This window comes from Silurus meridionalis, chromosome 22, assembly GCF_014805685.1.
Source record: "Silurus meridionalis isolate SWU-2019-XX chromosome 22, ASM1480568v1, whole genome shotgun sequence".
NCBI lineage: Eukaryota > Metazoa > Chordata > Actinopteri > Siluriformes > Siluridae > Silurus > Silurus meridionalis.
In genome coordinates this window covers 3,913,031-3,936,339 of record NC_060905.1, presented here as the reverse complement: position 1 = coordinate 3,936,339, position 23,309 = coordinate 3,913,031, and the positions used below count along the sequence as shown (strand labels likewise).

At 37.4% G+C, this 23,309-nt stretch overlaps 1 protein-coding gene across 1 annotated transcript in view; it reads right to left on the bottom strand.

Annotated features, from left to right (window-relative positions):
• LOC124376322 (GEM interacting protein) overlaps positions 1 to 21,810 on the bottom strand; it is a 30,125-nt gene extending 8,315 nt beyond the window's left edge. The window contains exons 1-11 of the mRNA XM_046835344.1: positions 21,434 to 21,810; positions 11,575 to 11,668; positions 8,515 to 8,593; positions 8,374 to 8,437; positions 5,321 to 5,446; positions 4,343 to 4,407; positions 4,054 to 4,161; positions 2,371 to 2,451; positions 2,087 to 2,248; positions 1,259 to 1,396; positions 100 to 290 (exon numbers count right to left, since the gene is read on the bottom strand). Of these exons, the coding sequence (XP_046691300.1) occupies positions 100 to 290; positions 1,259 to 1,396; positions 2,087 to 2,248; positions 2,371 to 2,451; positions 4,054 to 4,161; positions 4,343 to 4,407; positions 5,321 to 5,446; positions 8,374 to 8,437; positions 8,515 to 8,593; positions 11,575 to 11,668; positions 21,434 to 21,476 (1,151 nt within the window). The 5' untranslated portion in view covers positions 21,477 to 21,810. The remainder of the gene's footprint in view (positions 1 to 99; positions 291 to 1,258; positions 1,397 to 2,086; positions 2,249 to 2,370; positions 2,452 to 4,053; positions 4,162 to 4,342; positions 4,408 to 5,320; positions 5,447 to 8,373; positions 8,438 to 8,514; positions 8,594 to 11,574; positions 11,669 to 21,433) is intronic.
• Between the last annotated feature and the right edge of the window lie 1,499 nt (positions 21,811 to 23,309).

Here is a 23,309-nt window from a genome sequence, read left to right as displayed (position 1 = left end):
CTTACTCTATGTAAACCTCAGTCTTATAGATGAAATAAAATGCAATACCAGGCATCATGTGCAGAAAACCTCTGGAGCTTCTTATTAATTGTAGCTCACCTCTTGTTCTGAGGGATGAACTCCTGGAAGGTGAAAGTCTGAAGAGGCTGCTCAGGTCCACATTTCCTGGAGATGTAGAACAGGTAGGGTTCTCCCGGCTCGCACGGCCTGCAGGTCAGCTCCAGGCGTTGGTATCCTAAAGGAATTTGCTCTATCTGCTGTCTCTGGTAGAAGAACATGTTCACCGTCACCTGTGCAGAGAGAAAATGTGGCTTTAAAAACAGAAACCCAATCTGAATGTTAATAGTCCTTGTTCTTTATCTTGATTTTTTGTTTAATAACAACAGATTTTCATCCATTTATTATTATTAGATTTAGAATATTGAATACGGATCATCTGGCATACAAGAAGCCATTATGCATTCGAAACAACTGCATCTGGATGAACCTCTGATTTGGATTTGTGGTGGGCAACACTGCCAGAGCTGCTGTTTTAAATATCTGCTGCTGTTTTTAAATACGTTTTACTGTAAAAAAAATACTTAAGATATATATAAGTATGTAATCTTAAACCTGATATTTTCCCAAACTGTTACCACAACACCGTGGAGCTTATTATAACAGCAAATTTAAAGGTATTATTGTAACAACAACAACAACCAAAAAAGTTTGCGTGGCTATAAATAAAGCATGGTGTTAAATAAACAACGCCACTTTTCTGACAAAACAATCATACAGACAATCGCTCAACAGTCAGAGTTTCCAGAAGAACTGCTCAGAAGTTGCTGAGAAAAATATACCAAAAATTTATTTTCTCGTCTCAGACGTATACAGAAGTAAACATCCGGTGACTGGTACACTTTTCAATGTTTTTTTCAGTATACAAATGTTTGCTGACGTTCTTTTTGAAGCATTTATTTTCTTTTTAAATGTTTTTCCGAATATAACCACCACAGTATATTTACTCCAAATATGGGTTTCTTCATATTACAGAACATGGAAAGATCTTCATATATGAAGATGTATAGTATAGTATAGTATAGTATAGTATAATGTAATAATAATTATAATTATAAAATAAAACCTTTTAATATAATATAATATAATATAATATAATATAATATAATATAATATAATATAATATAATATAATATAATATAATATAATAGGCCACAGGTATGTATGATGTATCACAGGCTCTCGAGTTTCCTGCACCCACCTCTTTGAGCACAGTGTCTCCTTGGCAGATGAGCTTACGGGTATGGACGATGATCCTCTCCTTCACTTTCTCCAGCTCGTCCTGGTGAGCCTTCGCCTCACTCACACACTGCTTGTAGATCATTTCAGCCTCGGAAACCTACCATCAGAAGATAAAGTAGATAGAGTCAAAATGATGCATATCAGGATTTAGATTCTCATTTAAAGAACAGAACAGAGATGTTTCATTGATTTAAATTCTGAAGTCAGAAATCTGATTTATTATTTTGAAGTGGACGTGCTTAAGCTAAGTTTTTAAAAAGATTAATTATTATATGATTTTTAGATAAAAATGATTACTTATTAAAGATTAAATGAAATAAAAGAATTTGATGTGAATCGCAACCTGAGTAAAGAAAAACAAACTGACCAACTATTCATAGCTGCTGTAACATAAGTGATAACAGAAATCATTTTTTTCACAGAAGCTAAATTACAGAAATGTCCAGTATTATCGGCCATTTTTTTTTAAATAAATGAAAATTATATTTATCGACATGGAATAAGTGGTATAAAACACTTCTGTAATGTTCTGGGAACTTTTTTCGTCCAACACTAGCATCATTAATTATGCATATATAACAGCAGCAAGTGTTTATTAACTCCTGAAAGCTGCTTAATAAATGTTCATATTGATAAAATTTTGGCCACGAATCTTAAAATCATTAAAGAGGCTTAATTAATATGGTCTGTATTTACTTTGTATTACAGTCTTGGGTGGCAGGATTTATTTATCAAATCAATTCTATGGCTTTGTATGTGAAGAATTAACAAGTGTTCACTGCTTTGCCTTGGACTGAGCCTCATCTTGAGACTTCCTCCTCTTGTCCAAGGTCTTTGTGCCACTGAGTTCGTCGACTCCTTTGGCCCTCATGGCTTTGGCTTTCTCCAGATCCTCAGCACGCTGTAGGTACTGCTGTCGAGCTCGCTTCAGTGATGCAACTGCATCGTTCTACAATACACACACACACACACACACACACACACACACACACACACGGGACAGTCATTTTAAAATGAAGAGCTCAGACGTATATTTGGATGCAGTAAACAGTAGTAAGAAATACTACAAACCATTCTCTTCTGTTCTCTGGTCCACTGCTCTTTAAACTCCCGACGCCACTTATCGATCTCATTCCGCTTCGCAGACAAAGCCTTTGTTGAAGACACAAAATGTAGATTTTCATCCAAAGTACAAATATTACATAAAAGAAAATTTATTTATTTGCACCAAAAGCACAAAATGAATTAAACAGAAATTGCATATATTGGTATCCAGACCTCAGTGTTAATGCTGTGGGAAGTGGTAGCTCAGTGGTTAAGACATTGCATCATAAGGTCATGATTTCAAATTCCAGCACCACCAAGTTGCTACTGCAGGGCCCTTAAACAAGGCTCTTTAACACTCAAATGCTAAATTGTATGAATAAGATAACTGTAAGGCGCTCTGGATAAGGGCGTCTGCCAAATGCTGTAAATGTAATGTAAATGCATTGACCAAATGTACTGGTAAATTTTTTTTGAATACCTGCACTGGGACTGACTTTCACTTATTTAGGAAGTAGATATACTTCAGTCAGCACTGAGGTAGAAAAAAAAAAAAAATCTCCTGGGAAGATGTTCCACTAGATTTTGTGGAGATTTGTGTGATAATGATTCAGCTATAAGAACGTTAGCAAATGCAGGTACTGATGTAGGTGAGGTGAGGAAGCATGGGGTCCAGTCAAAATTTTAATTCATCCCAAAGGTTTTCAATAAGGTTGAGGATCAGCGATCTATAGCAGTAGATACTCCACTTCAACCCATATTGCATATCTTTTTTGAGTTTCAAGCATCCAAGGACGTCCTATACACTTGTCACTACATGTGTGTCACTACATATGCCTGGAAAAGTCAGGTGTCCCACTACTTTTTGTCTATATAGTTTTTTAACCGAATACAGCAGCATAATCAGAGATAGTCCCAAGCGGGGTGGATTGATGTCTCATATAATCCTTACGTGCCCTTTAATCAATCCTAGTGTATATGTCTGATCATTTAAACACAAAACCTATAGAATGCAGAAGCTACAAAAAGCCAATTAACTCAAGAGTTAGTTTTGTTGTCAGTATAACCCATAGTGTATTAATGTGGTGAATTAATAATGGTTTGTTCAAATATACGGACATTAATGATTGTATAGCTTGATTACAATAATCACATATGATTAGAACTATAAACAGTACGAAATGCATCAAACCATCATGAAGGCAACATCAAATTCACAGGGTTTGACATAAGTCTTATATAAAGCCTCTGTAAATGCTTTAATGCTAACTATCTACATAATTATACTTTTTTTAATTGTGATTTTCAGCAGGACACAATTCCAAGCAAACAAATTGAAGAAAAAAAAAACGAGAGGAAGCATGTCACGTACAAGGCATACATTTAAAACCTCTACCTGAATCCTTATTTATATTCCTTGATATGGAAATCTACTCATAGTACATATCAGACTCTGACATAACCATAAATCAAAAGATATTTAACAACTACCAGATATGTTCTGTTGTGCAACGTAAAAATCTGATTTTTTTTTCCCAGTCAGTGTTTTAGACATAATTATTTGGGGAATGTTATAGGAAAATATTTAAGTAGAGTTGAAACTGTAGATATATTTTTGAATCTGAATAGGTTTATATCCTGTGCACCATGAGTGGCTGATCAGATAGTAACAGTACTAGTTAAGAGTACTAGTTAAGCAGTTGTGGGTACCTGGTAGCAGCGTAGATACAGAAGCTCAGTGGTGTGTTTGGCAGATGTGCTGCTCCTCATGTCCTGCTCCAGGACCATACTGTAGATGGATTGCAAGGGCATCAGGTCCTACGTGCAAAGAAAAATAAAACAGGCTTTACCATTGGCAGGGGTTTGTGTATATTGTATTCATAATATCAGTGCACACATTCACTCACACACACTTATGCATATATATACACACACACACACACACACACACACACACACACACACACACACACACACACACACACACACATTCACAGACCTGCTGAGCAATACAGGACTTCGTAGTTTCCGCTGCCTTCAGGATATTCTTCGCAAACTCTTGCTCTGGAAAGAAACCGAGATCATACAGTTCATACGGTGTGCAGATAAATACTTAAGTTCATATTAACTTCTTTCTAACGATGGAGAAACGATGCGAAATGAGGACATATTTCGATTTGATTGGTGTTTTCAAACTGGTTATATAATTGTGATCAATATGCAACTCCAACTTTATCTTTAAGCACTTCATCCTAATCCAGGGATATTCCAGGAACTCTGGTCATTGGGTGGGAGAACAGATTCACTCCAGATTGGACAACCGTCTATTTCAGGGTGACGTCATCAAATGCATTCTCATCTATGAATGATTGATCATATCTGATCCACCCACCTTTTTCTCACTGTAGAAAAACCCCAGAGGAAACCAATGTAAATGTAAGGAGAACAAAACACTGCATGACTGGAACTTATGTAACTCCCTGATCATTGTAGATGTCATGCAACAACTCAAACCATGATGCACTACTAAGTAAAAGAGGTGTTTCTAAATATCTATTTATGTCCTCCATTTTTAATCCCGTCCATCAGTTTTCCCCGAAATGACCTTGTAATCCGTATTAAAGTCCCTCCTTATTGAAGTGCTGCTATATTTACTTTTATTTTTAAGATCTTCTCATCCAGCCTGAGCTTCTTCAACATCCAGTCAAAATGTTCCACATTTTGTACACATCATCATATACATTATATGGTCAAAACTTTGTGGACACCCAAATCTAGGATTGGTATCTGCATCTTTTTGAATATCCCATTCCATGTTTAATCCCATTTGAGAAGATCTTCCACAAGGCTTTTAGAGTGTGCTTGGAGAGCTTTGTGCTTGTTTAGCGTACGCGTAAAGTCGAAGTGACATAAAAGAAAAGAAAAAGGGTAAAGTTTATGATTGCTGTGAATAAAAAAAAAATAAGTTGACCCTCACCCAGGTTGATCCTTTTGTCTATCCAGGTCAGGAGGTCCTTGGCGTAGCGGCACCACATCTTGGCGTATTGTAAGGCGAGCTCCACGCCGCCTTCACATCGACACATGGCCACATCAGCATCCTGGGCTGCAAGTGAATACATCAGCATCACAATGAGCAGTGTGTTATCTCCACCTCACACTAACACACTAAACACACCACACGATTCACCTCCTGCTGCCTACTGATTTGAAAAATCTCCTTGCATCCACTATATAGTCTGGGTGCATCTTAAGATGCATTATATAATAAAGTTCTGAGAGTCTGAAGTGTACATTGCCCAGCATTCTCCTTATTTCTTTCCTGTCACAATTCCGAGTTGTTGGTGTGATTCGTGTGCAGCTAAACCTGTTAAACCTTTTAAACAGGGTATTGGCTTAGTGACTATGGACTAGATAAAAATAGACGGTAGCCCCGCCCCTTCCCGTTCTATTTTCACCCAATCGGCACTATTATTACACGTCATTCTACTTTTCCGCTTACAAATCATGGATTAAAATATCAGAAATAGTGTAATAATGCAATATATCACTCTGCTGTTGTACATTGTGTTTGCTGTAGTTCATTCACTCATAAAGCTGCTACTGATCCGTTACGTGTTGGACAATTCTAGTCCTGTGCGGTATGATTAAATGTCTTCTTTGTCTCTTTCTCCTTCTCTGTATGTGGTCAACGTTTTCTTATTTAATCCTGTGTTAATCCTGTTATATAGCCCAAGCTGCTATTTGTGTATAAGTAAGGTTCAAGAAAGGAATTAAGGTGCTATGGTGATACTGGCCAAGATCACAAAATGGCCACGATGCTATAAATACACACAACATCAACAATCACAACAACATTTTACAACACCTTCTACTACACTAATGTCCTAAACACCACCTTCTCCCAGATATTGTTCATTATTAACTTTTTAATATCTTTAACCTGACAGGAACTTCATATTTGAACCTATGGAATTAAACAGGCACTGCTTAATTGTGATTAAGTAGTAAGAGTGTGGAAAACAGATTATATCAAACAGCATTAAAGTTTCCCTTCACCTGAACTAGGAGACTCAAACCTTCTCCAGCATGACAATGCCCCATTGCACAAAGCCAATTCCATGAAGATTTGAGCTGTAATTAATATCACCAGTCTGCTACAATGGCTCAGGTACACAGTTCTTCATTTAAACGCCTCAACAACAAGGAGACTGTAATGAATTGACATTCGGTACCACCCAGATGAGAACGGGTTCCCTTTTGAGTCTGGTTCCTCTCAAGGTTTCTTCCTCATACAATTCTATGTAAACTTATACATTACAATTTTATAACATCTTTATCTCTGAAAAGCTGTGTTGGTAAAATGTCCATGGTTAAAAGCTCTCTACAAATAAAACTGAATTGAATCAAACCGAATGTGATTTACAGGGGTTCGGGTGGAAGATCTCCTGCTATAGAGCTCTGATCTCGACCCTACTGAACACTTTTGGGATGAATTATGGAACGTTGACTGCACCCCAGGCCTCCTCCCCTCACCTACATCAGTACCTGGCTTTACTAACACTCATGTGGCTGAATACGTCTCACACAGATCTCTACAAAATCTAGAGGAACATCTTCCCAGAAGAGTGGATGTTCTTATAACAGGAAATGGGGACTAAATGCAAAATAAAAGGTTATAAAAGCATGTTTTTTAATGATCAGGTGTCCACAAACATTTTTTGTCCATATATAACTTTTTTCTGGTGTCTCAAAAAATAAAAATGTAAATAGATGAGATTTGAAAAGGGCTAGATATGTCTAATGTATGCTAGCACTCTAAGTTTACTGCACTTTGTGTGAGGGGAAAAACACCTGAAACTTATTTGTCTAGGATCTGCCCTTTCACTGTGAGACAGTGGGTTATAAATACAGGTGGGGAGATTTGGGACACGTCAGCGATGAGCTGTTGAGTCATGGCCTTGGATCTTGTTTCTGATTGTGAGAACATAGATAGACATATGTTTACACTAGGTGTGTAACGGTACACAAACTCGTCCCGAAATTTCTTTGGTACAGGGTTCTTTTGGTTCTGTACACACGTTCAATACAATCTAAATTCCCTCAGGAACGTATTAAGTGGCGAACCGTAAGTGTAATTAGATGCTGCTTTGCACTTTAAATGCATTTTTTATTATTATTGTTAAACTTCAAAACATACACAACAATGCCAGGGGTATAAAAAGAAACTAGAGTTAGTGCAGTGTCACTGTTTCGACTCACTCCATACCGGAAATAAGATTTGTTTTGCGCATGCACGAAAACAATAAAGAATCCAGGAAGTGGCTAGCGGCTAACGCTAGCGCTATGCATTCTTTAGCGTTGTATGTTTAACTTCAGGAATTTCTTTTAAAAGGAGAAAATCCTGACAATTCTACATATCAACAAAATTAATGAATGAAGGATGGGAGGAATAAAGACATTTATTAATGTATGCTGAAATAAGAACAATTAAGTAGAACATATCTTTAGAAAATTTAATATTAAATGTAACACACAAACACACACACACACACACACACACACACACACACTCAAAGACATCTGTATTACCCAAATAGGGTCTAACAAATGTAAACTATTTGATTACATTTTTCCACTTATTTAATTTTATTTAATCAAGTTAATTCATGGCAATTTAATTGATTACTCAATTTAATCAATATAATAAAAATGTGTATTGCATTCATTTGGTTTATTCAATTTTATTTCATAAAATATTAAAATATTATAAAATTTTATTTTATATATTATTTAACCAAGCAGGTATTTTATATAAAAAAACCCCACAAAATCAATTTTATGTTTTGCATTTCTTCCCTTCCCGAAATGAAACTGAACCGTGACTTAAAAACCGAGGTACTTACCAAACCGTGAATTTTGTGTACCATTACACCAATTTAAAGATAATTTACACTGTATATATTCTTTCAAAACATGTGCACATGCACACACTTTTCTCTTTCCCTTTAAAGCACAGGGTTGAGGATTTACCCGACATGACACCATCTTTTTCCTCTCCATCCGGACAGACCAGAGTATTGTCCACATCTTCATTCTGCAAAAAACAAAACATAACATTCTCAAATCCAGACAAAACAAAGACAAGCACGTTGTTGATTTATTCTGACTTACAGACAAATCGTCCCGTGTTGAGTCTGCGGTCTCTGAGTGTGACTGGACATCAGAGTCTCCGAGGAGCTCGTCTACAGACCTGAGGCACACAGTCACACATACAGTGGTGTTTATATGTAATTAATTAGACTAATAAAACAAATAAAAATGCAGTATAAAATAATACGTAAATAAACTGTCATGCTCTAGTATATACTGTAGTTTATAGCACATGAAAATTAACAGTTTGAGTTGTTAACATTGTCTAAATTGCTATACTGTTTATTTCTTTCTGGACAACATAATATAAAAAGAGAAAAAAGTATGTAGCATTGAAGATTGTCGTCAACAACTTTCACACTTTTAGAATATTGGCACTTGCAGTAGCTTAGATAAACACAGCTTTTTTAAGGCTCTCTGTCCAAACGTGCAAGTCACACAACCCACCCCTTTTGCAACACTAAACTAAAACTCGAACATTTACTGTTAAAATAAAGTAATGAGATTACTTCATACTTGTTTTACCCAAAAAGTTCTCTTATATTCCCCCTTATATCTCAGAGATGTGCTAAATGATTTTCAACTTCCCAAAAAGTCTACTTTTTCAATCAATTTATACATTTACTTTTGAGGAATCCGGTCATCAATTTCAGTATTAGTAAAACTCCTTCTTGAAAGAAAAAAAAAGTACAGAAGTTTTCGCTTTTAGACTTAAGTGAAAGTAATGATCTGTATGTAGAACTTGATGTGAATATTGGGTGCAACTCAGTGTTCCATTCTCCTACTTTAGTATGACTTTTATAAGTAGAGAAAGTTCTCTATTGTTACACACACACACACACACACACACACACACACACACACACACACACACACACACACACACACACACACACTCTCACCAGAACCACTTCCACTCTCGCCACAGCTTCTCATTTAATACTGTTTACGCTTCAAAGCAGTGAGGAACAGCATGTTTTTCTGACTTGCAGTGAAGTAGAATTTTACACATAAAAATGTAGTGAAGGAAAAGTTTCCACAAAATAAAAAATACTCTGATAAAGAACACATACTTTAAATATGTACTTATATAGAGTAATGATGCAAAACCATGTACTTACAGTGTACAAAGCAACACAAACTGTCTCAAAGAGATTGAAAATACAATGCTATGAATGAACACTGACAATAGAGACTATTTCCTCAAAAGTCAAACAAACAAACGTCTCTTCACTGTACTGATGATTACATGCTTATAAAATCAGGTTTTGCCGTAATAACGAGGGCATGGTTTTATGAACCTATAAAATCAAGAACTCACAAACTGTGTAACTTTCAGACACAATAAATCCGTAAAGTTTTCACAGTGCTTCACTTTTTCACATTTTGTTGTTACAGCTTTATTCCAAAATGTATTCAATTAAATATTTTCCTCAAAATTCTACAAACAAAACCCTATATTGACAACATGAAAGAAGTTTGTTTGAAATCTTTGTGCATGTATTAAGAATAAAAAAACGTTGAGAAGTGTACATAAATATTCACAGCCTTTACTCAATACTTTGTTGAAGCTCCTTTGGCACCATTTACAGCCTCAAGTCTTTTTGAGTTTAATGCTACAAGCTTGGAACACCTATTTTTGGGCAGTTTTTCTCATTTTTCTTTGCAGAACATCTCAAGCTTTATAAGGTTGGATGGGGATCATTAGTGCACAGCCATTTTTTGATCTCTTCAGAGATGTTCAATCGGGTTCAAGTCTGGCCAAGGAAATTCACAGAGTCGTCCCGTAGCCACTCCTTGCTATCTTGGCTGTGTATTTAGGATTGTTGTCCTGTTGAAAAATAATCCGTCGCCCCAGTCTGATTTCCAGAGCGCTCTGGATCAGGTTTTGTCAAGGTCAAAGGAGCTTTTGTCAAGGATGTCTCTGTACATTGCTGACATCATCTTTTTCTCAATCCTGACTAGTCTCTCAGTTACTGCAGCTGAAATCATCCCCACAGCATGATGCTGCCACCACCATGCTTCACTTTAGGGATGGTATTGGCCAGGTGATGAGCAGTGCCTGGTTTCCTCCAGACATGACGCTTGGCATTCAGGCCAAAGAAATCAAGCTCTGTTTCTCATTGTCTGAGAGTCATTCAGGTGCCTTTTGGCAAACTCCAGGTGGGCTGTCAGGTACCGTTTACTGAGGAGTGGCTTCCGTCTGGACACTCTACCATGCATGCCTGATTGGTAGAGAGCTGCAGAGATGGTTGTTTTTCTGGAAGGTTCTCCTCTCTTCACAAAGAAACGCTGGAGCTCTTTTAGAGTGGCCATCAGGTTCTGGGTCACCTCCCTGACTAAGGCCCTTCCCCCTGATTGCTCAGTTTGGCCGGGCTGCTCCATTTACGAATGATGGAGGCCAATGTGCTCATTGAGACCTTTCTGTAGACTTCCCCAGATCTGTGCATCAATACACTTGTGTTTTGGAGGCCAATTAGTCGGACTTCATGGGCTGGTTTGTGCTCTGGCATGCACTGTTAACTGTAGGACCTTCTATAGACAGTTGTGTGCCTTTCCAAATCATGTCCAATCAGCTGAATTTACCACAGGTGGACTCTTATCATGTAGAAACATCTCAAGGATGATCAAGATGCACCTGTATAAATTTCACACAAATCTCCTAAAAATCCTGTAGAACATCTTCCTACAAGATTGGAGTTTATTATATCAGCAAATTGGGATTAATTGTGGATATAGTGAAGTTGCCATAACAGACAGGAAGTCACTTTTTATGCAGATGTTACTCAATATTGAATTTTACTATAAATAAAATTTGCATAGCAAAGCCTAAGTGGATGTATTCCTTAATTCAGATTTGCCAAAAACCTCCAAAATTATATTCAGCATACATACTTTAGACTATAAACAGTTGAGAATAAATCATTCAAGAAGTTAAGGCCTTCAGTCTATATTTATAACCTACTTGGCCACCCAAGAATAACTATCCATCTCTTTCACATTGATTAGCCTTTAGCTTGATAGTGTGCTATTCATATCAATCACCTGTTGAGCCAAATTAGACTGTTCGGATTTACATACGTGCTGCTCACTAAGGACAGCTCCAGGTTATCGAAGTCCCGTAAGATCTCACTGTAGCGTTTCGGCGCTGGCTGTCTAGTCAGGACACCAGTTTCTGAAAAAAAGAAAGAAAGAGAAAAAGAGTTGAATCAATTTAAGGAGAATTGAAGCTTAGAGATAATTAACAAGATTACTGACAGCAATCCAAACTCTCGAGTGTACTCCATTTCCTGTACTATACCACAGCACTGCTGAATTCTCAGTTCTGATTGTTCAGAAGACCTTAGCGTTTCTGTAGTAACAGCTACTTTACAGAGACTCAATAATAAACAGAATCTAAAGCTACTACTACTGCTACTAATGATAATAATAATAATAATAATAATAATAAACAAAAATACAAATATAATTCAACCTAGAAATGTATTATTGTTGATCTCAGGATGTTTTTTTGTAAAAAAGTATCCAATTTCAGTGCTTTGTATCAGTCATATATAAATATTGTATTGTTTTCTGACATGGAAAGGCTTTATGAAGTTTATGCTTTATTAATTTTTTTTCCTTAAAAAGAGAATTTTTTTTTTATTATTATTATTTTTTACTTGAAAGGAACTGACTTATTGTATGTTTCACAATACTGAAGGTAATTTTATGTAAAAATAAAATATATATATATATATATATATATATATATATATATATATATATATATATATATATATATATATATAATAATAATGCAATCAGAAGCACATAAAACACTGTTAAAAATAGGGAAATAAACCACTAGGTTTGGGTGGTTACACTATATTGAAACAAAAGTTTGTGGACAACTGAACATGTGATATGTCCACATGTAGTCGGCATTTGCTGTTATAGAAACCTCCACACTTCTGGGAAGATTTGAGTAGATTTGAGTATGGGGTGCAGTGAGCATGAAAAATTCATCCCAAAAATGTTCAATTGTGTTGGAGCTCTATAGCTGGGGATCTTCCCCTTCAACTCATGTAAAGCATATAATCATGTACTGGCTTTGTCCAAAACTGGCATTGTCCAAATACATTCTGTACAATCGTGTGCCTCCAGCTTTGTGCTAACAGTTTGTGAAAGAACCACATATGGCTTAAAAAAAGTCGGGTGTCTTAATATTTGTTAGTGTAATAATAACCCAGCTATTACAGGCTGCATCACACCACCATCACCACCACCATCACCACCATGATGTTGATCAATTTCTTCTTACTCTTATATAGTCTTTAAAATGCAATCATATGAACTTTCGGTAGAAATAAACGCTTTGTAATGAATAAACAAAGTGAATACAGGAAGGGAGAGACTAAAGGGGATGTGGGTTGAGATGATCTCACTGACAAAACCCGAGAGGAAGAAGCACCATATATGTTGCCACATATATATTACAGCACACTGAAATTAGTTTCTGTGCATCGCTCAGCTTGTTAAAAGGTATGTGTCAGAGCATACGGTCAACCATGGCACAGAGCAGAAAGGGATATTAACATTGATCAGGGGCCCGAAAGTGGCAGCTTGACAATGCTGGGGCTTCTGAAACACTGACCCTCTGATCAATAATCCAAATTCTTAACTTATGCGTCACCAATGCAGCTATAGACTGTAGTAGATTGGCAAACAGATTACAAAGCTTATCTAACCAGCATGACCCCAGTGTGTACACTGTGGATAAATACTATATAATTAAATGTCAATGGGTAAAAGATGTTTTATTGACTATTAGGTATTTAATATTACACATTTTTAAACAGCTATGCTATTTTGCCTGACAATAATTAATCTCTGTTCATTTGCTGTACACTTGCATGACTACTATAATCTAAGACTAATAAATTCAGCACTGGTGGATGAAGTACACAAACCATGTACTGTATTTGAGATAAAGTAGAGATAGACTATAAAATGTGACTCCAGTAAAAGTAAATGTGTCCCTTTAAACTTTCACTTGAGTGAAAGTACAAAAGTATTTGCTTTTAAATGTACTTAAGTATCCAAAGTACTATGATATAGTATAACTATAATGTTCCTATTATCATTTTTATCACAAGAAAAACTTTTGTGAAAAGAAACTAATGTGACTCTCAGCACACTGATCTTTTAATTGAATTATATTACTGAGTCAAACACTGATTGATTTCTATTACAATTATCAGTCTATTAAAATTACCATGAGCACAAAATCTTCTTTTCAACTACTTCAAAATCGCAAATGGGACCATTTGTGTTGTGGCGAGTTCGAGTCAGGAGTTTCTTCCATCATTTAAAGTTTCTTTCGGCTTCTCCCATTAGGGGTCGCATGTTTGATTTGGCACATGTTTTTACGCTGGATGCCCTTCCTAACGCAACCCTCCCCATTTATCCGGGCTTGGGCCCGGCACTAAGGCTTAAGCAACCCTAATGGCTGGGCTTGGTACTCTGACCGGGGATCAAACATGGGCCGCAGCGGTGAGAGCACCGCATCCTAACCACTAGACCATCAGGGAACCGATTGTTTCTTCCATCATTTATTCCTCTCTAAATGTTCTGCTTGCTTTAAACTGATGCTGAAATGTATGTAATGCTCAGTAGATACCTCCAAGCACCAATCAAAACAAGTTCAAAACAGAGCACACGCTCGACCCTGATCGGTTGATCGATATAATAACAAATGCAAAAAAATAAAAAGGGGTTTCGCAAAATCTAGTTGAATGAAAAGTCAGAGATTTGACTTTGAAATGTTCTAAATTTAAAGTAAAATTATCCCCAAATAAAAATACTTCAGTAAAGTACAGATACGCAACAAATGACTCACTGTTCACCACTGGAATTCAGTAGAACTAAAATATCTGTAATTTAGCTTGTCATGTTTGGAAAATGACGTGTTGTGTGTATGATTTGAGAACACTGTTCCCACAGTGAAACATGGTGGTGGGAGTACCAGGAAAAGGAACTCTTTTTTTGCACATTGTAGGAGAATTTAATGGCAATTTTATTCAATTGTATTTGTTTAAAACTTTTAACAGTTATCCTTAAACCGCTTTATGTAAATATTATTACGAATATAAGTTTTACATTTATAAATTACTCACTATATGTTTATTCTTAATGAGAAAGCCAATGGAAAGAGTGGCACGGATTCTCATTAGCCAAAAAACCCCCCAAAAACAAAGTCTTGCATGACAGAGCAAATCTCATTACTTGTATTCCATTGAACATTTACTGAGGATTAGTGAAACTGTGACTACATCACTGTGATCAGTATAACCTTGAAGATTGCAGATCACCCAATATAAAACCCAAATGGTGCAAAAAAAAAAGAGCAAATGGCTTCTTATAGTAGATTAAAGCCAAGATCCAAAACAGCCTAAAAAAAAAAAAAGAAAAAATTAAGTATAAATGTATCTTTCTTTATACTTTTGTACTATTATACAGGAAGCATATTAAATAACAAAAAATTGAAATATCCAAAAACATATTTCCTCCTCACTGTACATAGACAACATAAAAAAAAACCCTTTCTATCCTTTTGGACAGAATTCATCAGAACGTTTTTAAAGCTGCCTAGTAAAAATGAGTAGATTCTTACAAAAATGTTAATACTTCTCAACGTGAAGTACACTATATCGACAACAGTCTGTGGACAACTGTCCATAAGATTGGTGTGTCCTCTTTAAACATCCCATTACACATTTAATCTAGCAGGAGATCTTCCACTATAACCTATGTGAAGCATATCTTCATTGAGGTGGCTTTGAGCATAGGAAAATCATCATGCTGGAACTGGTTTGGGTCTCGTAGTTGGAGTGAAGGAAAATGTTCATACTACTACATCCAAAGGCATTCTATACAATTATGTGCCTCCAAGATTTGGCAAAGAACCTCCTATGGATGGAAAACTCAGGTGTCCAAATACTTTTGTCCCCAAAGCATACTTTTCTGGATTGTTCTTTTTAGTTTTCTTCTCCACAAGTGCACATGTTGGTACTGTCTATATCGGTCCAGTCATAAATCATAGTTATTCAGACATACCATCAAACCTCAACAGTAAGCTCCTGTGATATACAGAACACCTGATAGACTGACAAATTTCTTTCTTTCTCTTTGTTGCTATGCAACATTTTGGTCAACCACATCCTGTGTACAGGCACTGAGACGATGTGCTGCACGAGCAGAGAGCTCTGTTTTGGCATTCAAAGAGTCGCAGAATAGCGCAGGGTTACATTTAAAAAAAAAAAAGACGGAAAGAAAGAAAAAAGAAACAGTAAACTACACCATTAATCTCTGTTCTGTGGTGTGAGAGAGGGTTTCTTCATTACACTCCACTTCCAATGTGGTCAAGTGTGTCAGTGCAAGTTCCCTGAGGAACTCTGTGTCATTGCAAATAAGTCAGCGAGGTCAGAGGGGAAATGACTGATGCCCACACACACACACACACACACACACACACACACACACACACACACACACACACAGCAAAGACATTGCCTTAATGTCCTGCATTTTATAAAGGAACTTCCACTTTATTTTTGATTTCCTCATTATTTTGCAACTGTGAATTGAGACTGTAAATGAGGATCCATTTTATGTGTGCTGCCCTATACGTACGGTGCTACATTCCTGTTTATGCATTTTACATACACTTCTTGGTTTTTGTTATGAACTATTTGAGCAGCATATATATATATATAGATGGATAGATAGATAGATAGACAGACAGATAGACAGATAGATAGATAGATAGATAGATAGATAGATAGATAGATAGATAGATAGATAGATAGATAGATAGATAGATAGATAGATAGATAGATAGATATAAACACACACACTGAAGGTGGTTTGAAAAAATTCGAGACGATTTTTGTAACACATGAACAGATGACAGCACAAGGCTTCATGCACAGTCACAGGAAGCACCGCTCCCATAAGTCAGTGTGCCAAAAGACATTATCCTCTGTACATCATGAGCTGTGCAACTAGTGCTATTCTTGCCACGTGTATTAATTAATCACGAGTTAACTCATGAAATCATGAGATTTAATATTTAAATCGATTGACAACCTATGTAATATATATATATATATATACACACACACACACAGGTAGGTTTACGGTAGGTTTATTTTAACAGAGGAACAGAATATAAATTTTTTTTTAAGAAAGGTTATAAATTAATTTGTATTTGATCTCCTACCAACCAGCAAGAATTCTGACTCCCACACACCCAAATTAATCCTGAAGAAATGACTCCTAATATCAACTCATTATGTGTATAAAAGACACCAGTCACAGAATCAACATCTTCCATTCAAACCTCTCCACCACAATGGGTGAGACCAAAGATTGTAGACCTGCACAAGGCTGAAATGGGCTAGAGAAAAAGCTTGGTGAGAAAGAGACCACTGTTGGGGCGATAAATCGCAAATGAAAGAAAAGTCAATCGCTCTTGTTCTGGAGCTCCATACAAAATCTCACCTCATGGGGGATGATTCTGCAAAAGGTGAGGGATCAGCCCAGAATTATACAGGAGGAACTAGTTAATGATCTCAAGGGAAGGGACCACAATTACCAAACCAAAACCATTGGTAAAACACGTCCCTCTTCTTTAAGAATGCACATGAACAGACCCGTCTGAAGTTTGTTAATGAACACCTGAATATTTCAGAGAACACTTGGGAGAGTGTGATGTGGTCGGATGAACCAAACTCTAGCGCTTTTTGGCATCAACTCGACCTGCGATGTTTGGTGGCAGAGAAATGCAGAATTTGACCCCAAGTACACCATCCCCACTGTCAAACATGGAGGAAGAAACATTCTGCTTTGGGGCTGTTTCTCTGCTAAGGGTACAGGAAAACATTACCACGTGAATGGGGCCCTGTACTGTAAAATATTGAATGAGAACCTTCTGACCTCAACCAGAACACTGAAGATGGGTGGTGGATGTTCTTCCAGTATTACAAATTACCAAAAACATACGGCTGGGCAACAATCTGATGGTCTTGTAGCCCATTCCAGCCTTGCGCAGGTCTACAATCTTGTCGTCCTTTGTCTATTTTTTGGTCTTGTCCATGGTGTTGGAGAGGTTTAAATGAAAGGGGTTGATTCTGTGACCGGTGTCTTTTATACACATCATGAGATGATTTTATCAGCACTTTCCTAAATGCACAGGATTAATTTGGGTGTGTGAGAATCAGAATTCTTGCTGGTTGGTACGGGATCAAATACTTATTTCACTCAAACAAATACAAATTAATTTATAACCTTTCTTTAAAGTTTATTTTACGGATTCTTACTCTGTATTGATGAAGTGAAGACAGAATTCTTGAAATGTCTGTACATTTTTTTAGATAAAAAAACTTGAAATATATGTACATAAGCATTCAGACCCTTTACTCAGTACTTAGTTTAAGCACCTTTGGCAGCAATTACAATCTGTTTAGGTATAAGGCAACAAGCTTTACAAGCTTTTTGGGTCAGGGTGAATGGGGAGCATCAGTGGACAGCCACTTTCAGGTCTCTCCAGAGATGTTCAATAGGGTTAAAGTCAGGGCTCTGGCTAGGCCACAATAGGACATTCACAAAGTTGTCCCTAAACTACTGTGTTGTCTCTCATGTAGGAAGGTGAACCTTCGGCTCAGACTGAGGTCCAGAGCTCTGCGGAACATGTTTTTACTGAGGATATCTCTATTTTGCTTCATTCAGCTTCCTTTCAACCCTGCTGTAGTCCCTGCTGCAGAAAAACACTTCCACAGCATGATGCTGCCAACATCATGGCTCATTTTTGTATGGATTTCAGCAGATGATCAGCGATGCCTGATTTCCACTAGACCAGATTTCATCATACCAGAGAATCTTGTTTAATACAGTCTGAAAGGCCTTTCCCCAGGCTTCCATGAGTTTTGCACTGAGGACGGGACGTCTAGCCACTATATATATATATATATATATATATATATATATATATATATATATATATATATATATATATTCCTCTATTGCTATTTTCAAAGCTTCCTCAGCACTGAGCTTCTTCTTCTTGCAGTTTTCACTCAGGAGCTCTTGGTTCCTCCTCTTTAAAATGTAATGTATACTCTGTCCTCATCAGTTCCAGATCTTGTTTAAAACAGGGTTAAAATTCAGGGATTGAGACGGAAGTTCTGAAAAGATTTCATCTCTAGGCAAACAAGTTTTGGTCTACAATCGCCAGGCATTTATCCAAATTCAGGAACAATCTCAAAACAATGATCAACATATATAATATTTTAAAGAGAGTTTGAAATTTCGTACCTTCTACACAGACTCCATTTTCCCCCAGACTTAAGCAAAGGTTTGATGTTGATCACAAAATATTCTGAATGCAATACAACTTTTTGTCACACTCAGGACACTTGGCGAGGGCATGCAATCCATTTTGAAGCAATTCCACAACATTGGATACTTTGGTACTGATTGTGCTTGATAACCATTTATAATATCCATTACCTGCTTTACCCCGTGCAGGTCAGTAACCATTTACCGATTTTAGAAGGAAATGTATGAACAATAAAAAGATTTTGTACACGTGCAAAATGATATTTACACCCCAAAAGAGAGAAGAAAAAAAAAACAGGAAATGGCCAAAGGCAAAAACATTTACCCGAAACAACAAAAAAGTTTTTTTCAATGGTTATGTTTAATTCAAATATTTATATGTTTTAAGTAATTTAGAACGATAGAACTCTCTCTAAAAAACTGTGGTGTGAACAAGTGTTTGCCCCCTTTCTGATTTCTTAATTTTTTTTTGTCACACTTTAATGTTTCAGATCATCAAACTAATTTAAATATTAGTAAAAGATTACACAAGTGAGCACAACATGCAGATTTTAATGAAGTTTTTTATTATTGAGGGAAAACAAAATCCAAAACTACATGGCCCTATGTTAAAAAGTGTTTGCCCCCTAAACCCAATAACTGGTTGGGCCGCCCTTAGCAGCAACAACTGCAATCAAGCATTTGTGATAACTTGCAATGATTCTGTTACAGCGCTGTGGAGGAATTTTGCTCCACTCATCTATGCAGAATTGGAGGATTTTCGAGCATGAACCGCCTTTTTGAGGTCATGCCACAGCATCTCAATAGGATTCAGGTCAGGACTTTGATTAGGCCACTCCAAAGTTTTCATTTTGTTTTTCTTGATCCATTCAGAGGTGGACTTGCTGGTGTGTTTTGGATCATTGTCCTGCTGCAGAACCCAAGTTCGCTTCAGCTTGCAGTCACGAACAGATGGACGGACATTCAGGATTTTTTGACAAACAGCTGAATTTATGGTTCCATTTATCACAGCAAGTCTTCCAGGTCCTGAAGCAGCAAAACAGCCCCAGACCATCACACTACCACCACCATATTTTACTGTTGGTATGATGTTCTTTTTCTGAAATGTGGTGTTACTTTTAGGCCAGACGTAATGGGACACACACCAGAGTATCTTTCCAAAAGTCTTGGGGATCATCAAGATGTTTTCTGGCAAAACTGAGACGAGCCTTTATGTTCTTTTTACTCAGCAGTGGCTTTCATCTTGGAACTCTGCCATGCAGACCATTTTTGCCCAGTCTCTTTCTTAAGGTGGAGTCATGAACACTGACCTTAACTGAGGCAAGTGAGGCCTGCAGTTCTTTAGATGTTGTTGTGGGGTCTTTTGTGATCTCTTGGATGAGTCGTTGCTGTGCTCATGGGGTAATTTTGGTCGGCCGGCCACTCCTGGGAATGTTCTCCACTGTTTCATGTTTTAACCATTTGTAAATAATGGCTCTTACTGTGGTTCACTGGAGTCCCAAAGCTTTAGAAATGGCTTTAAAACCTTTTCCACACTCAAAGATCTCAATTACTTTCTTTCTCATTTGTTTCTGGGGTTTTTTTGGATCTCGGCATGATTAAGGGAGTTTTTCCTTGCCACAGTCGCCACGGCTGCTCATCGTGGATAAATGCACACCATTCACCTTCACTGTTAAATTCTGTAAAGCTGCTTTGAGACAATGTCTGTTGTGAAAAACGCTAAAGAAATAAACTTGACTAAACTTGACTTGACTTAACGTCTAGCTTTTGAGGATCTTTTGGTCTACTTCACTTTGTCAGGCAGGTCCTATTTAAGAGATTTCTTGACTGTGAACAGGTGTGGCTACCACTACTCAAGTGTGATAAACCACAGTTTTAACAGGGGGGCAAACACTTTTTCACACGGGGACATGTAGTTTTGCATTTTGTTTTCCCTTACATTCTCTTAGATTTCATTGACATTTTATTGTCTTAAGCCTCTGAATGACTTGTTAGTTTTAATAAAAATGAATGTTGAACCTACTCAAGCAAATTTTACAATGAAAATGTTACTTTAAATAAAGAAATTTGTGTAAATGTTTTTTGTTATAGAGCATGCAGATACAGAAATTTTATACTCAGCACTTTTGGGGACTTCTTTTACTGGAAGTGGTATATATATATATATAAAAAAAAAAGGCATATTTCTGCTTTATCTTTGTGTTTATGCAAATTTACCAAAAAAAAAAAAAAGTCTCACAGCTTCCAACAGTGTCACATAAGTATATTGAGTTCAACAATTGCTGCCTGTCAGAGCTATTCTTAGCTGTAGCTTGGATACGAAGTCAGAATCTGACAGGAAGTGCTCTCATTGATCATGCACTGGTTGAGATGCACTTGCATTGCATGCACACACACACACACACACACACACACGCACACACACACACACACACACACACACACACACAAACAAAATAGGACACGAAAAAAAGCACCCAAACCTCACTAAGGACTATAAAATAATTTATAGTAGAGAAATAGAAATAAAGTCAATTATTCATCTTGTCATGAAACTCACCCTTCCTTGGCCTTAAAATTGCGGCCCCTATTGTCTCGTCCATCGAGTCGTCTATCCCTGAACCACCAGAGATCGTCAGAACGGAGCTTCACCTCCCAGTTACTCCATCATCTTCACAGGGAGACGGCGAAGATTTTAAGAAGAGATCCAGCAGCACCGGGTCACGTCTTTAGATTCGTGCCTTCATCCGAGCAGGCCCTGCGGCAGCGCTGACATGTGACGCTCTCTCCCCTCACGCATTTGTTCTCAGTGCACTTCTCTTCCTCTAAACCAGGAGGTTGGCCAATGCGCTTTCACCATCGCATGAAGAGGAAGTGTGTCTCGCTGCCGCTCTTCGACACACCTAGCACCGCAAGTTTGCCTTCGATACAGAGCTGAGTGTGCAACAGGCAACACTAGGGCTCTCAGAGGTTATTAATACAACGTGGGTGTATGTGGTTTGCTTGCGACTATTAAAGTTGGAATCAGTATACAACCCCGGATACGGCATTGACGCGACTTCCTGTTTGATCTTTGCTTAGAATCTTTTACTTCCCTGAGCACCAATTCATTATTTTTGTAAAGTTGCTTTATACGTGTCACATGTACTTTACATTTTAGGAAGCTGGGGTCAGAGCCTATGATACACCAAAAAATCTGGAGCACTGAGGGTTGCTCAAGGGCCCTTAGAGTGGCAGTTTGGCAATACTAGGGCTTGAACCCCAACCTTACAAACCAAAACCCAGAGCCTTAACCAGTGAGCTACCACCTCCTCTGTTTCCATGTCTCTCTGGTTTCCTGTTTAATGAACGGTAAAGGAGATTACGTCCTTAATGGACGTCGGTTCTTCAACACGATCATCACTATTTCATCAGTCCAATCAACAATGCTCTACAGTGGATACACTCGCATCCTTAACATCCTCTCGATCACCATCATAACTATTTCAGGGTCTTACATTTGTATCTGTTTTTATCTTGAACCTTCTCCACAAAATCTACACGCAGTAAAATTATATATGATGCCTTTGCATGCTGGGGAAGGGATAGCTTATAATAGCTTAGATGTTGGCTTTCTGCCCAGAAGGTCTTGAGTTCAAATCCCAGCACCACTAACCTGCCCTTGAGCAAGGCTTTTATCCTTCAGCTCCTCAGTCATATGAAATGAGATCATTTTAAGTCACTCTGGATCAAGTCTTTGTGCCGAATGTTGTAAATGCAACTGTTTTAGTATTCAGATTTCTCTTCACTTTGCCCAAACACTTTTCCAAGACTTTGGAGTGAGAGAACTCGAGTGTCCTGCACAAAGCCCCAACCTCAACCCTCAACACCTTTTGGAGAAACTGGAACACTAACTGAACCCCAGACCTCCACACTCAAAGTCAGTCAGATCCATACAGAGACTCTCTAAGATCTAGTAAAAAGCTTCCCCAGAAGAGTAGAGCTTATCGCAGGGGTCTCCAAATACCCTCCTTGACAATGCTACATGAGGTCGCTAGCTAGCATAGATTACAAGATATTTGGGCAGGATGGAATTAGGAATTAATACTAAACATTTTAAAATTATGCAAGATATTTATTACAACATAAAAGAGACTCTACTTACCAGAAGATCCAAGACCATAACTATACCTAACCTCTGACACCCCACTCCCCTTTAACCACACCTACACACTCCCTAATTATATCATAGACTGTGCCAATCATAGGATTGGTGCATTTTTTATCAGATGTGATGTCCCCAGTTTTTGCCAAAGAATGTGTGCTAATGTTGTACTACATGAGGGTTCTTCACTGCCCTGTATAAATATTCAGCAAGATATTCAGCAAGAATAGACTTCACATAAATCGAGATGTTACAGCCGGTCTCTCACCGCAATCGTGTCGATCATCAAGTA